We start from the raw sequence: 13365 nt of genomic DNA on the forward strand, positions 1-13365 counted from the left end.
TCCTATAGCCCCAAACTGGGAGCCATGGAAAGTATTACATAACATGATGCTGGAAGTATCTGTTATTGCAATGACATGATTATTATAATCAAGTTGTGGTATTCTTATTGACCACATGTGTGAAACATGAGAGAGGAGGGGACAATTTGTTCTACTCCAAACAGGTAAGATTTTGCTTGTTTGTTTATATATATATATATATATATAGAGAGAGAGAGAGAGAGAGAGAGAGAGAGAGGAGAAAGCCTCACAAAGCAGTAAAAGAGTTCAGGCAGACACAGGAGAAATGTCCTCATGTTGCTACTATGGTAATTCTTTACTGGTTTCCCATCATGCTTCAAAACATGCTTCAAAAATGGTCTGAAGTATATTTGTACACAGATAGCTTCACCCTATTAACCACCAGTTCCCCTCCACTTCCACCCATTGCAATTTAGTAGCTCAGAGATACTTGTGCCATGATTTGTCCAGTTACTTGGAATGCTCTAGAAATTATGCCTTGTGAGCCTGTAGCTTGCCCATGGATTAACAATGATTTACACTTGCAAATGCTTGAAAGTTTTAAATAAAATTACTGTTGTCAACACAAAATTATTAAGTGTAAATTTCAGTATACAGGATTAAAAGTTTAATTGGAATTCAGACATCATTTTCATTACATACGTCCCCTATTATCATAACAGAATGTGGCATACTGACAGAAGACTTACAGATGACAATGTTGAAATTATTCGTAGAGTAGTACTTTTCAGAAACAAAACAAAGCAAAACTGCTAACCCTTAACCTAGAGGGCCTCAGTCCTCCTCATCATGCTTCTTCTCTTAGCTGCACCTCTGTAGGTCTCAGATTGTTCCCTTCTTATTACAGAGAATGCTGAAATGCTATAAATGTTTAGAGGCAAAAGTGATTTGTTAACATAGGCTAAATTGTTTGTAAACCGATTCAATGCTCCTGTATACACATAAGCATTCACGATGCCTTAAAACACCTATCTCTAGACTTCTGGTGACAATAAAGATGATCTAAGCATATTTAATGTGAGTTTTAAGAAATTAGTAAATGCCAATATATAATTCTTCTCATGTTTCTTTATAACGCAGAGTATTCTGTGGTTTATCACTAATAATTTCCTTAAAAATTATTACAGAAAATTACTATGATGATGGAAATTTTAGGAAAGGTAGGTCTAAGATTTTATTTATACAGATATAGGCCTCTCATTTCATGATATTTCATTACATGGAAAATATTTTCCCCTTCCAAAGTGAAGGTATTATCACTTTCAGGCCACTTGCATTTTCTTGTGATCCCTTCCTTTGTCATCCAATAAGAGATCAGAGGCATTCCTCTAGGGAAAGTGAGACGTAGTGCTGGTCAGGAGATGAACAATTCTACTTCCCAGTAACATCATCAAATCCACTCAGAGCTGGCTGCTCAGATCTTGAAGGAGATGATTCCTGAGAAATTTCTGTATCTCCTTCCAAGAATGTTCCTGTGCAGCTGCATGTGAGGTAACGTCTCCGCCCCAGCTGATGGTTGGGATAACATAGGGGATCCTTGAGGCACAGCACAATGGGGAGTAGGGAGGCTCAATCAGGTGACCTGCCCCAGGGTAAGACAGCAGAGTCCAATTCTTCTTCCCACTTTTTATCAGCTGTGCTGTGGCTTGATGAGCATGAACTTTGCTGTTGAGATTCTTATCATCTTCTCCCACCACAAAAAGGAAATGTCCCTGAGCTTTCTCAATGGGAAAACAATATTTGCTGTCCTTGTCTGCAGTTTCCTCATAGGTTCGATAAAATTCTGTAAGGCCCAAGGCATTGGTGGTTAAGAATTCTATATTGCATGGTATGGGCTGGTTGACTTGACCATGATATACATGTGGCTCGCTCATAACAAAATTAGGCCCATTGATAAGTACAGTGGCTTTTATTTGTTTTAGGTTAATAGCCATAGAGAGTCCAACTTCTGCTCCTTTGCATACAGAAACGATGCCAACACCTGGGCCCAAGACCTAAAAACAATAAAAATAGATGTTATTTTTTCATTAGGAAATGCACACTTTCAAGCAATCCAGAACTTCAACAAGTAATAGTACAAGGCAAATTTTAAAAAAGAAAATTAAACCCACCCAGATGCTTATATGTCAAGTAGCTAGAGTTCTGGAACTCAATTTGTTTACTTAATTGAGCTTTACTATAGATATATTGGATTCAGCATTATGCCTGGTTCTGAGTTTCAAATGCCTTCAAGAACTGTCACGCCAGGACTAAAAATATATGTGGTAGTGAAGTCCTTCCCTAGCATGCAGTAGTCACCATAGGAAAAAACAAACAAGAACAACAAAACCAATGTAGTCAGGAAAATGAGCAAAGTGAATGTGTTATTGTAAACAGCGTTAGTCAGGGGATAGGCAAGAGTAAAGTACGTTGCAGAGGAGTGAATTTCCTACAGAAAGAGGTGACAATGAAGGGAAGTTAGGACAATGCATGGAACTTGAGTAGAAAGCTTTGATGTCATGAGGAGATTTCAAAAAAGAGTATCTCAACACATTTTTTATTGTCAATCATCGAACACGTGTAATATTTTACTTTAAGTTCTTAAATTTCAATTTCTGTCCCTAGTCTATGTCTGCCTCAGCAGATTTCTACTTGGCTGACAGACACATCAAGGCATCAGCTGCTGACTAGAACCTGCTCCAAATGACTCCAAGTCCTGGATTTGCTGAAGGCTGGCGTGAACCAGTCCAGCTGATGTGATTGCTTTCTGTCTCTTCAGCTGGGTTATCACCCCGAATGCTTCTGATGAATGCCCCATAGCCTGAATTCCCTCCTTGCCTCTGACCAGCATCCCAGTCTTCCTGGGCCCTGACAATAATGTCCTAGTTTCAACGGGAAGTAAGTAGAGGAGAGAATACGCTGCCCCTTGTCCCCCAACAGGCTAGAATATTAGATCAAAAGGAAACTCTTTTATAGGGGGCCTGAGTTGAAATAAGTAACTGGTCCCTATTCTCATTTCCATGATCCTTCTAAATAGGAACTCAGTCATCACAGGGCCTTTGGCCCTTCTGCGTCTGCTAATTGCTGTTAGTTTTTACATCATTGATGCTTAACTAAATGATAATTCCTGTCTGGGTACCATTAAGCTGATGCTTATTAGATCCCAATATAAACAAGTACCCATCACAGAGTCAAGGATTAACTCAGGATACAACTCAAGGGGGGAATGTGAGAGCCAATTTTTTTTTTTTTTTTTTTTTTTTTGAGATAGGGTTTCTCTCTGTAGCTTTTGGAGCCTATCCTGGAACTCGCTCTGTAGACCTCACTCGAGGCTGGCCTCAAACTCACAGAGATCCACCTGCCTCTGCCTCCCAAGTGCTGGGATTAAAGGCATGGGCCACTGCCACCTGGCTACATTTTAAGTTTTAATTACTATGACTAAGAGATTCATGAAACAAAATTGCCTCTGATCTGCAAGCCCCTTGCTAAGGACAGATAGTTCCTGGAATATTAGAGGCTATTGTTTATGGGAGATAACAAGCCACATTTTTTTCATTCCCTTAAACAAGTTGGTTTGACCCATCTGCACCTGATGTGCTTGATCACATGTGGGCGGGAGGTTCACAGGCTGGAGGTACTTCAGGATGTGTGCTTGTCCCTAATTGGGTCTGATGGGAAATGCAATGAATTATGCATTTTCCTTAAGCCCTTACCATACTTGATTCTGGGCCATTTCCCAGGAACCTGTGTATGGACCTGGCTAGAGTCCATCTACCTGACCAGTACTTAATTAAAGCTTGCTTCAAATTTGGCTTTGAACTGTGGTAGTGGTCTTAGTCTTGATTGGCGGGACTGACACATGCCCAGCAAAGAAGTAATATCATTTTATAAGGCAACTACCTGCCAGATGAAAAGACAGGAGAGAGGGCCCTGGAGAGACACCTAGATGATGAGAGTATCACACATTCTATAACAATGTATACAGATAGGATCAGCAGGATCAAAGAATCTCAAAAGAAATGGGCTGTAAATTGAATTTTCACACATTAAAAATGGAGGCAATAAATTAAGTGATTCATGTGTGCTAGCTACTCATAAAAGACCTTTCACCACAATTTTAAGGCTAATATGACCTTGATTATGGTAACACAAAGCAGTGTGTCCACTCTCAGAGGATGCGTTTTGATGAGTCTGAGCCTATTGTCTTTTGTTACATATCTATTTAGTCTCTGTTGTAAGGCCAATATATTCTCCTTGTGGATTGATTTTCTTCTCCAGTAAGATAACACTGAATCAAGAGACTGAAGTCTGTGTTCTTGACAGTTCTTTCTATCTTGAGATGCTGATATGTTGGCTCAGTGCACAAAACACAGCTATCCTGTGCACTGGAAGATCAGACCAACAACTGCTGAGCAGGAACTCGGCATTTTCCAGAAAAGTGGATGCGGGTGGACTACATGTCAACATAAGGCAGTTTGTTGGCTTTTTATTTTTGTTTTGTTTCGAACTCTGAAGATAGATGACTTTGGTTCTAGAGAACATGCTCACAAGTTGTTTGTTTATAGATGTACATACATATAACTTCCGGGGCTGTGGAGATCACTCAGTCAGCTAAGTGTTTGCCATGAAAACATGAGGACTTAAGCTGTGTTTTAGAACTGATGTAAAACCCTCAGACATGCTGGCTTGCTTGTAATCTCTGTCCTGTGGAGATGGACACAAGAGGACCCTACGTTCACTGGTCAGACAGCTTATCCTGAGAGGGAAATCTATGGGTCTCTCTGAGAGACCCTATTTCAAAACCAAGGTGGATGGCTCCTGAAGAACAATGCCTAAGGTTGACCTCTGTCCTCCACAAGCATATACACACTCATACACACACACACACACACACACACACACACACACACACACGAGGGTGGGAAGGGAGTCCTAGTCACTAGTTACAAATGGAACATCCAAACCAGAAAGAGTAAAAGACAACTATTCTTTGCAGCACAAAATACAGCCTTTGCAGAATCACACTTCAAAGTTAAGGCAAGTCACATAGCATTGCAGTTAATGTAACACTGGGATAGAATCATACTAATGAGCTTAAAATTACCTTAGGATGTCTCAGGAGAAACTCTGCGGCTTCTTCAAAATACTCTAGATCTATCTTTTCCAGGTGAGAGGGCAAGTCATCATAGCCCCAGTAAGCCAGAGCAAAGGCTGCAAAGCCATGACTGGCCAGAAGACTGGCCCGGAATTCAATCAGTCCACCAGTGCTCCCAAACAAGTCAATGACCCCTGGGAAAGGGCCTTCTCCTGGAAAAGAGCAACATAAGCAGGTCACATGTGAAAATAGGGGGAAAGACAACAAGAATATGAAGCTGACAGGAAGAACTGAATCTCAGGATTAATGTGTAAATTCTCCGATAGAACATTCACATGTTCGGCCTTGTATCTGGGGGCAGAAGTAAATAAAGCCTTCTCAATATATAATGAAACATCACTTCTAGGGATTTTATTACAAACTACATGCATTGACATATTTGATTCCTGAAGCCTAGAGGAGGGTTCATTTTCATCATCTTCAAGTAAAGAAAACCACACACACATACACACACACACACACACACACACACACACACACACACACACACACACACACAAAGTGCCATGACTTCTTAACCAATAAAAGGTATATAAATGACTTTAGGAAATGGATGAATATCATAAAATTAGATACAAGATATGCTGTCTGTTTATATGTGATTTCCTGTGAGAAATGCTACAAGTTGACAAAGGCTATCTCCAAAGGCCAACAGGAGAGGTCGAGCCTTTAAGAAAGGGACCTAGTTGGAGAGCTTCGTGTCCTTGAGGATGAGCCCTCACAGAGACTAGTTAGACAAAGGTTCTCTCCTTATAAATGAAGTACATAGCTCAAAGATGTCGTTAATGGCTCCACTATCTAAAATGTCTTTTATTTGGTAAGAGCTGCAGCTCCGGAGCTCAGTCCTGGAGCACTTGCCTAACATGCCCAAGTCTCAGGGCTCATCCCAGGCACTAGAGAACAAACACAAACAGGTCGACCACCCTTCTCTGTTACACGCCGCTAACCACTAACGAAACAGCTGATAAAACCTCCCATCTCAGCAGAGGTCCACGAGGCACTCTTTCTTTTAATAATAACAACTTCTATTCCTTGCAGCCTGGAGTGAAAGAAGAGGGATGTCAGAGCATCAGTCCACACTCACTGTGTAGACAACTCATTTCTAAAACAAACCGGAGCCCACCCACAGTGGCTATCATAAATGTCCCTGTCATGAAACTTGATTATAGAAAAGGAAGATTAGTTATGTTTGTCTAAAGACAAGCACATGAAGGGGCACTGGCAAGTTTTTTAAATGACCGTGTTCCTTTAGTTTGAGAAATGAGATGGTACACTATATCTTGGTTTAGAAACTACCATGTAAGTACACTAATGAAGATCAATTTGTATCTCCTGATGAGTGGGAAGGAAGGGAACAATGAAGGACCTGAAATGTTTTGACACCTAAATCAACTTCTTTGTGACCAAATATATCTCATCCCTCCTTTGGGCCCCAGAAGATCATTTGATGCAGAAGATTCTACTTATCTAATGTCCCAGGAGACAGCAAATGACAAGCCTGGTGCCAGCAAACCAGCCCAATGCAGAAGGCCTGGACCAACACATATACATCTTAAACAGAGGTGTGATACTAAAGAAACAAAACTTAGTGCTATCTCCTTGGCCCTAATCACAATAGGATGGTCTATATTTTTATTCCTGGGTATAAAAAATGTAAGTTATGTAAACAAGCTTGTTATAGCAAAGCTGCAATACTATACTTAAACTATCAATGTGATACAGCTCCAGAAAACAGCTGCACAAGAGTCTTCAGTCAGCCAGGCTCTAAGGAACTCCATTTTAACTCTTCAGAAACCTCCCAATGCAGGGCCTCTGCGATGCGGAGTCATCTGAGATAAGCTTCAGAATGGTGGGGCTGGAACTGAGTTAGGGGGGTATAGCACCTATTTCTTATTCTGAGCCAAAATCAACGCAGATGCTTGGTTAGGATGGTGAGACCTATATAATACCCTCCTCCAAGCTAACCTTCTCGAGGCACAAGGCATCCTGGACGGGAAACAGTAGTCACCAATAACCAGAGCGATTCTACTGACCTGCAGGCAGAAAGAGGGCTCCCCGGAGACGGCCTTCCTTTACCAGGATCCTTGTGACACCAGGTGCTACATACCATCTTTCCAAAGTCAGGCTATCCATGGGCGGGCTGACAACTACACCTTTTATTGGAAAGTGGGGGCTGTGGAGTTCTATGTGGACCTGGTAGGGGCTGTTCATCACATCTCTTTTTACCAGTCGACTCAACAGCTTTTCGGGTTTCAAGGACCAGAGAAGACCCATGGGGTGGACACCCAGATAGTCTCCTCCAAGTGAGGGATCATGCTCCAGATCCACCTCCCCCACTCCACTGGCCTTGTAGTAGGCCTGAGAACCAAACAGATTGCCCTTCTCATCTCTCAGTGATGCCTGAAGGCACACCACCTGGAAGGGCATCAGGCCTGTGACTCGGATGTGCACAGGCTCATCAACAAGGGCACTGAGAGGAGTGGCTGTCAGCTTGGCCATCTGGGCAGTAGGAACCTTGAACAACTCTTCAGGAATATCTTCACTGAGACCTCAAAACAGAAAGAAACAGAAATGACATACAGTGGCAAGGTTAGTGGGTGATGGAAGGGATGAGGAGTCAGACCTCTTAGGATTCAGTTTTAACTCTCCATTGATTTGCTGCAAATATACTGTGATGACTTTGTAGCTTAAGACACCCGAGAGATTTCAATAGGTTTCTAGAAGCCAGAGAGCACGTGGGTAAATGCTCCAAGTTTAAGCAGCACTCCAACTTCGCGTGATATTGGGACATCAAGGAGGATATCTCAATCTGTCCCCATACAGAAGTCTGGAAACCCAGGATGGAGACGTGAGTTTGAAACATGCTGATTGACTGAACAGCTTCCCACAAAGAATAGAGAACATCACTAACTAATCTCTTCCATGGGGACATGTGTGTTTGGTCTTAGAGAAAAGAAATGTAGCTATCACTTTGAGTTTAGGACTTACACAGATGTAAGACCTTCACATATGCAGACGTCTTGCTGAAATGTGCATCATCGTGCCCTTAAGTGCTAACACAAGAGTGACCACTCTTCCTAACAAACCAAAACTATCATTAGATTGTTCGATTTATCTGGTTGTCATGTTGTTTTCATTTTAACTCATTTTGCTGAAAATGCCACCCATCTAAATGAATCAAACTCCAGCATGTGACAAAATTGCTATTCCTGAGAGGGAAGAAAGTGTCTCACCTACTCTGCTATTCACTTATGATAAAACCACAGGAAGGAACCCCACAGAGAGATAGGAGAAGTAAGAGAAAAGGGGTGCATACTTGTGATGGACGCTGAGGCCGAACTCTGAGAAACTCTCACTCCAGAGCATGTTTCCACTCATCCATGCCTATAGGATATGACCAGAGCCTTACAGTGCATCCAAGGTTGGCTGCCGGGACACTTACTGAGATGAATCCACGGGCGGCTTTCAAGCCTCCACTTAATATACAGCAGCTGCCCTCCACAGGATGAAGGCATGGGGAGTGAAGAAAAGTTTCTATGCTAAGGAAGCCAGGAGTATTATCAGAGGGCCACGCAAATTCCCTAGTGACCCTTCTTCTAGAGCTTGAAATCAAGAATTCTCAGTTTAAAAGGCTAGCAAACGGCTGTTAAAGCCAAAGATCCTCCCATGGAGTTCATGAACGCTGAGAATCCAGGCTCTTTTGATGAGAAAGGGCTTCACCCCACCATCCAAAATTGAACTCAGTGGTGCCCCTAACTCAGTAAGCCTGCCACTGGTCCCAGACCCAACTCGCACCTGGCTCAGACCAGTGACTAGCCCCAAGTCCCAACATAATATTACAGTGTGTGTGTGTGTGTGTGTGTGTGTGTGTGTGTGAGAGAGAGAGAGAGAGATAGACAGAGTCAGAGACAGAGACACAGAGACAGAGTCAGAGACAGAGAGACAGAGACAGAGAGAGAGAGAGACAGAGAACTGATAGGTGTTGACTGTCTTCTTCCACCATAAGTCAGCAAGTGATTTTACTCACTGAGCAGTATCACTGGCCCTCCTTTTTTCCCAGATATTATTTTCATACAAGACATCCAGGATCCATTTTTTATTATTATACATAAGTTATAAAGACTCATGATTACAAGCGGAGAGAATCACTACAATAGGAAGAGATGTAGTCCAGATGTTGGGATTATCAGACATCCAGTAGAAAGGAACCAACAGACATAAGAACAGCTCAAACTAAACTACAGAGAGAAAAATCAAGATAAAAGATTAGAGCACTGGAGACATGGGAAAATACTTTAATATATATGGTTTAATCTATAGTATAAATTATCTAATAATTGGCACCTTAGAAAGGTGTGTTAGAGATAGGCACAGGAAGGATGCCTGTGAAAAACTAGGGCCGAATTTTCCTAAATTCATTGAAAAGCACCATGCTACAGTCACAAGAAATGTAACAAATACAGGGACAAGAACAGCTAAATCCCAGCTGTCATTATCGTCAAACTGATAACACACATGGCAAGTGTTAATATAGCCAGAGAAAAGTGGCAATGTTACAGAGGAAAAGAACAAAGGTAAACTAACAAGCAGGAGACAATAAACCCTCAGTGCTCAAAAGGAAAGAGAAAAGAAATAAACAAAGCAAAATGCCTGAAACACCTTACCTAACAAATATCAAATTACACATCAAAAAAACAAGAGACAAAAGAAAGAAATTTCCAGGGGAAAAGGAGAAAATACATCTACAGTAAATTATATTTCAAGAACTGCACTATGTAAGGGATGTTATTCCAGGGAGACAACTTAATGCATCTGAGAAATGACAAAGAACAAGAACACATTTATTATCTGGGTAAATATAAAGGCCCTTTTCCAAATTTCATCACCTATAGATAGATACATATGTGAGCTTAAACAGTTAAAAGTCTATAGGCTGGCCGGGCAGTGGTGGTGCACGTCTTTAATCCCAGCACTTGGGAGGCAGAGTCAGGTGGATCTCTGTGAGTTGGAGGCCAGCCTGGGCTCACGAGTTCCAGGAAAGGCGCAAAGCTACACAGAGAAACCCTGTCTGGGAAGGGAGGGGGGGGGGTCTATAGGCTGTTGAAAATAAAAGTAACTGTTTTATGAAGGTTATATAAGAAGTATGGCCAGTAGGTGGAAATGTGATAAATATGTTTCTTATATCACTGTTTTTTATATCAAGTGACATAGAGAAGGATACAGCCAGCAATCACTTACAGTGGTGGTAGAGCAATGTCCTGAAATGGCGGTGTTCAGGGGAAGAGGATCAGCACAGATGCACAGGACTTCTCGCTGACTCTCAATCCAAGGCTCTGGCAACTTGACCGGATACCGTAGGAGTTTAAAAATGCAGCTTATCCAATCAGAGCTGGGGAACATATCTTCCTATTTCACTCCTCCATGTTAGCTAAACAGAGAGAGGTGCCTAAGAAGACCTTGGAATTTGGACTTTGGATAAACGCCTGAGCTAAAAATACCTAAAAATAAAAGCGGAGGGGGTGGGGGAGGGCTACTGTGGAAAGGCCCCAATGAGCTTGTGTCTTTCACTGTGACTCTCCTCTGACACCTTCTGCTGGGATGTGGCTGTGAGCTCCTGTGCACCCAGCACTAGGGAGACTGAGGCAGGGAGTGAAGCCAAAGCCAGCCTGGGCTCCATAGGGAGAGTCTGTCTCAGAAAGACAAAAGAGCAAAACAACAACAGAACGAACTGTCTCCGTAGCACAGCGTGTTATTTCAAACAGAAGTCTCATGGGAAGGGAGTAAAACCATCTAGGATTCACTCTTGCATGTGTCCTGGAGTCAATACTGAGCTGGAGACACCACCTCTGGGATATGTGAGCCTCACTGTGGTCTTTCTGCATGAGCCTGTTTGGGTTTCTCACATCATAGCTGGAAGGGCAAGAGATAGAAGCAGCTGTAAGCTCTAAGCTCTGACATTTCATATTTGTCAGAGAAGGCATAGCCTCCATTAGCATTCAAGTGGGGAGAGCAGACTTTGACAGTGAGGTAAATATCAATAGGGGAAAGCAATGGGGGTATGGGATATATGTATGCAGTTTTGCATAGCAGGCTTTCTCAGACCATCAGCCCCAAAATCATAACATGGAGACTTATTATTAGCTATGAATGCTCGGCCTTAGCTTAGGCTTTCCCCACTAGCTCTTATAACCTAATTTAACATGTTTCTCTTCATCTACATTTTGCCTCAGGGCTTTTTACCTTTCTATACTTTTATTTCTTTACATTCTATATGTCCTACTTTCCTGCTTCCTCCTTGTCTGTCTGTCTGGCGGCTACTTGGCTGGCTGGCACTGGGCATCTGCCATTCTTTCTCCCTCCTCTTTTCTTCTTTCTTTTTTTAAAAAGATTTATTTATTATGTACACAGAAGAGGGTGCCAGATCTCATTGCAGATGTTTGTGAGCCACCATGTGGGTGCTGGGAATTGAACTCAGGACCTCTGGAAGAGCATTCAGTGCTCTTAACCTCTGAGCCATCTCTCCAGGCCCCCCACCTTTTCTTGAGCAAAAATTCTTCCTCCTATTCTCTCTGCCTGCTAGCCCTGTGTATCCCTCCTCTACCTAGCTATTGGCCATTCAGCTTTTTGTTAGAACAACCAGGTGCCTTAGGCAGGCAAGGTGAAACAGCAACACATCTTTACAGCACTAAACAAATGCAGCATAAACAAATGTAACACATCTTTACACAGTTTAAGTAATATTCCATAACATAAACACATGAAACACATCTTTACATAGTTCAAGTAATATTCCACAACATTTTTGCTTATATTTGTACTGCCTTCTGCAATCCTTTGGAAATAAAATTTGCCACAGCAGGATAGGGGAATAAGAGAGCAAATGATAAGTCAGATGAATGGAAAACAGTGACCGAGATGAGAAATTTCAACACAATTATATTTAAAATTGCATTATGAGGCTAAAGAGATGGTTCCATGGTCAGGAACACTGGTTTTCTTCCAGGGAAAGATTCCTAGCACTCATATGGTGACTCACAACTGTCTCTAACTTCAATTCCAGAGGATCTGTCCTTTTCTGGTGTCCACAGCACCAGGCACACAAATGCTACACAGACATGCATGCAGGCTAACACCCATACACATAAAAACAAAAATGAGAAAAAAAATAAGGTGGTTGAAGGGAGGTGTGATAACTATTCTTGGTTGTTAACTTGACTACATCTGGAATAAACTACAATCCAGGAATGGAGGGCACACCTGTGAGGGACTTTTTGCTTGGTTTGAAATGGGTAAATCCACTTCTAGTCTGGACCTTTGAGGTAGGAAGGCATACAGTTTTGATCAGGATCATGGGGTGGGAAGACACACCTTTAATCTGGGCCAGACCTTCTGCTGGAAGCCTCTATGAGGACAAAGAAGAAAGAAGCTTTTGCTCTTTGACTGCTCACCCTCACCCAGACAGAACATCCATTCCCCCACTGGCATTAGAGCCTACTTCTTCAGGACCCCAGCATATATGGAAGAGCAGCTGAGACATTCAGTCATGTGGACTGAGCAACTACTGGATTCTTGGACTTTCCATTCACAGCCATCCATTGTTTGATTAGCTGGACAGCTGCCTGTAAGTCATTCCAATCAATCCCCTTTATTTATATGGATTCGTTCCATAAGTTTGATTACTCTAGAGAACCCTGACTAATACTGGAAGGGAGTTTGCTTTGGGCCTTATGCGGGCTTTCTCCCAAAGCTCATTTTTGATGTAACAACACAACAGTAATTAATTACTGTAATTTTGAGGGGTTAAAACATATGCAATGAATGGTTGGCTAAGGGTGGTCCTTGTACACATACATAAAGATGGGGCAGACAGATGTGAATAAATGTGGATTATCAGCCTATAGAGAGAAGTGCTCAGGATAAAAATCTCTATTTGTCTCCTTACAATCTCCCAGAATTTGAATACTTAGATCATATAGGAATGAAGGATGCAGTCAGCAATAGAATCCGTATCTCCAACTGTCAATCTGATCAGTAAGAAATTTCCCAGTGAGTCACTTAAGATTAGGTGCAGCCCTGTTCCAAAGTGTAGAACTCCTTCTCTTTAGATTTCACTTGTCAGCCATTGTATCCAGGCAAGAAAAACTGACTCATTGTTGAGTTTCTACTTCAAGTATTTTCAGTTTAATTCTAACATATTCTCATCCCAACCT

The 13365-nt window shown here is 42.0% G+C and overlaps 1 protein-coding gene across 3 annotated transcripts; it reads right to left on the reverse strand.

The window, feature by feature from the left end:
* Window positions 1-212: 212 nt before the first annotated feature.
* On the reverse strand, window positions 213-12681 carry LOC118578521 (bile acid-CoA:amino acid N-acyltransferase-like). 3 transcript variants are annotated; one of them, XM_036179526.1, is made up of 5 exons: window positions 12413-12681; window positions 10394-10583; window positions 7189-7704; window positions 5105-5307; window positions 213-2015 (listed from the first exon to the last, which is right to left on the reverse strand). In XM_036179526.1, the coding sequence occupies exons 3-5, from the start codon at window positions 7652-7654 to the stop codon at window positions 1422-1424; spliced, it is 1263 nt and encodes a 420-aa protein (XP_036035419.1). In that variant the 5' UTR covers window positions 7655-7704; window positions 10394-10583; window positions 12413-12681; the 3' UTR covers window positions 213-1421. The 3 variants fall into 3 exon arrangements, with proteins under 3 accessions (XP_036035419.1, XP_036035417.1, XP_036035418.1); XM_036179524.1 differs by lacking the exon at window positions 12413-12681 and having other exon boundaries at window positions 10394-10826; XM_036179525.1 differs by lacking the exon at window positions 12413-12681 and having other exon boundaries at window positions 7189-8646; window positions 10394-10826.
* Window positions 12682-13365: the final 684 nt, after the last annotated feature.

The sequence above is a fragment of the Onychomys torridus genome, chromosome 2, assembly GCF_903995425.1.
Source record: "Onychomys torridus chromosome 2, mOncTor1.1, whole genome shotgun sequence".
Lineage (NCBI taxonomy): Eukaryota > Metazoa > Chordata > Mammalia > Rodentia > Cricetidae > Onychomys > Onychomys torridus.

What these genes read in the sequence shown, in the direction of transcription:
- LOC118578521 (XM_036179526.1), bottom strand. Translation starts at nt 7,654, where the DNA reads ATGGCCAAGCTGACAGCCACTCCTCTCAGTGCCCTTGTTGATGAGCCT. An exon ending in AGCCCTCTTTCTGCCTGCAG is followed by an intron (nt 5,308 to 7,188) that starts GTCAGTAGAATC and finishes GCTCTTTTCCAG; the next exon opens with GAGAAGGCCCTTTCCCAGGG. An exon ending in TTCTCCTGAGACATCCTAAG is followed by an intron (nt 2,016 to 5,104) that starts GTAATTTTAAGC and finishes TATTGTTTTTAG; the next exon opens with GTCTTGGGCCCAGGTGTTGG.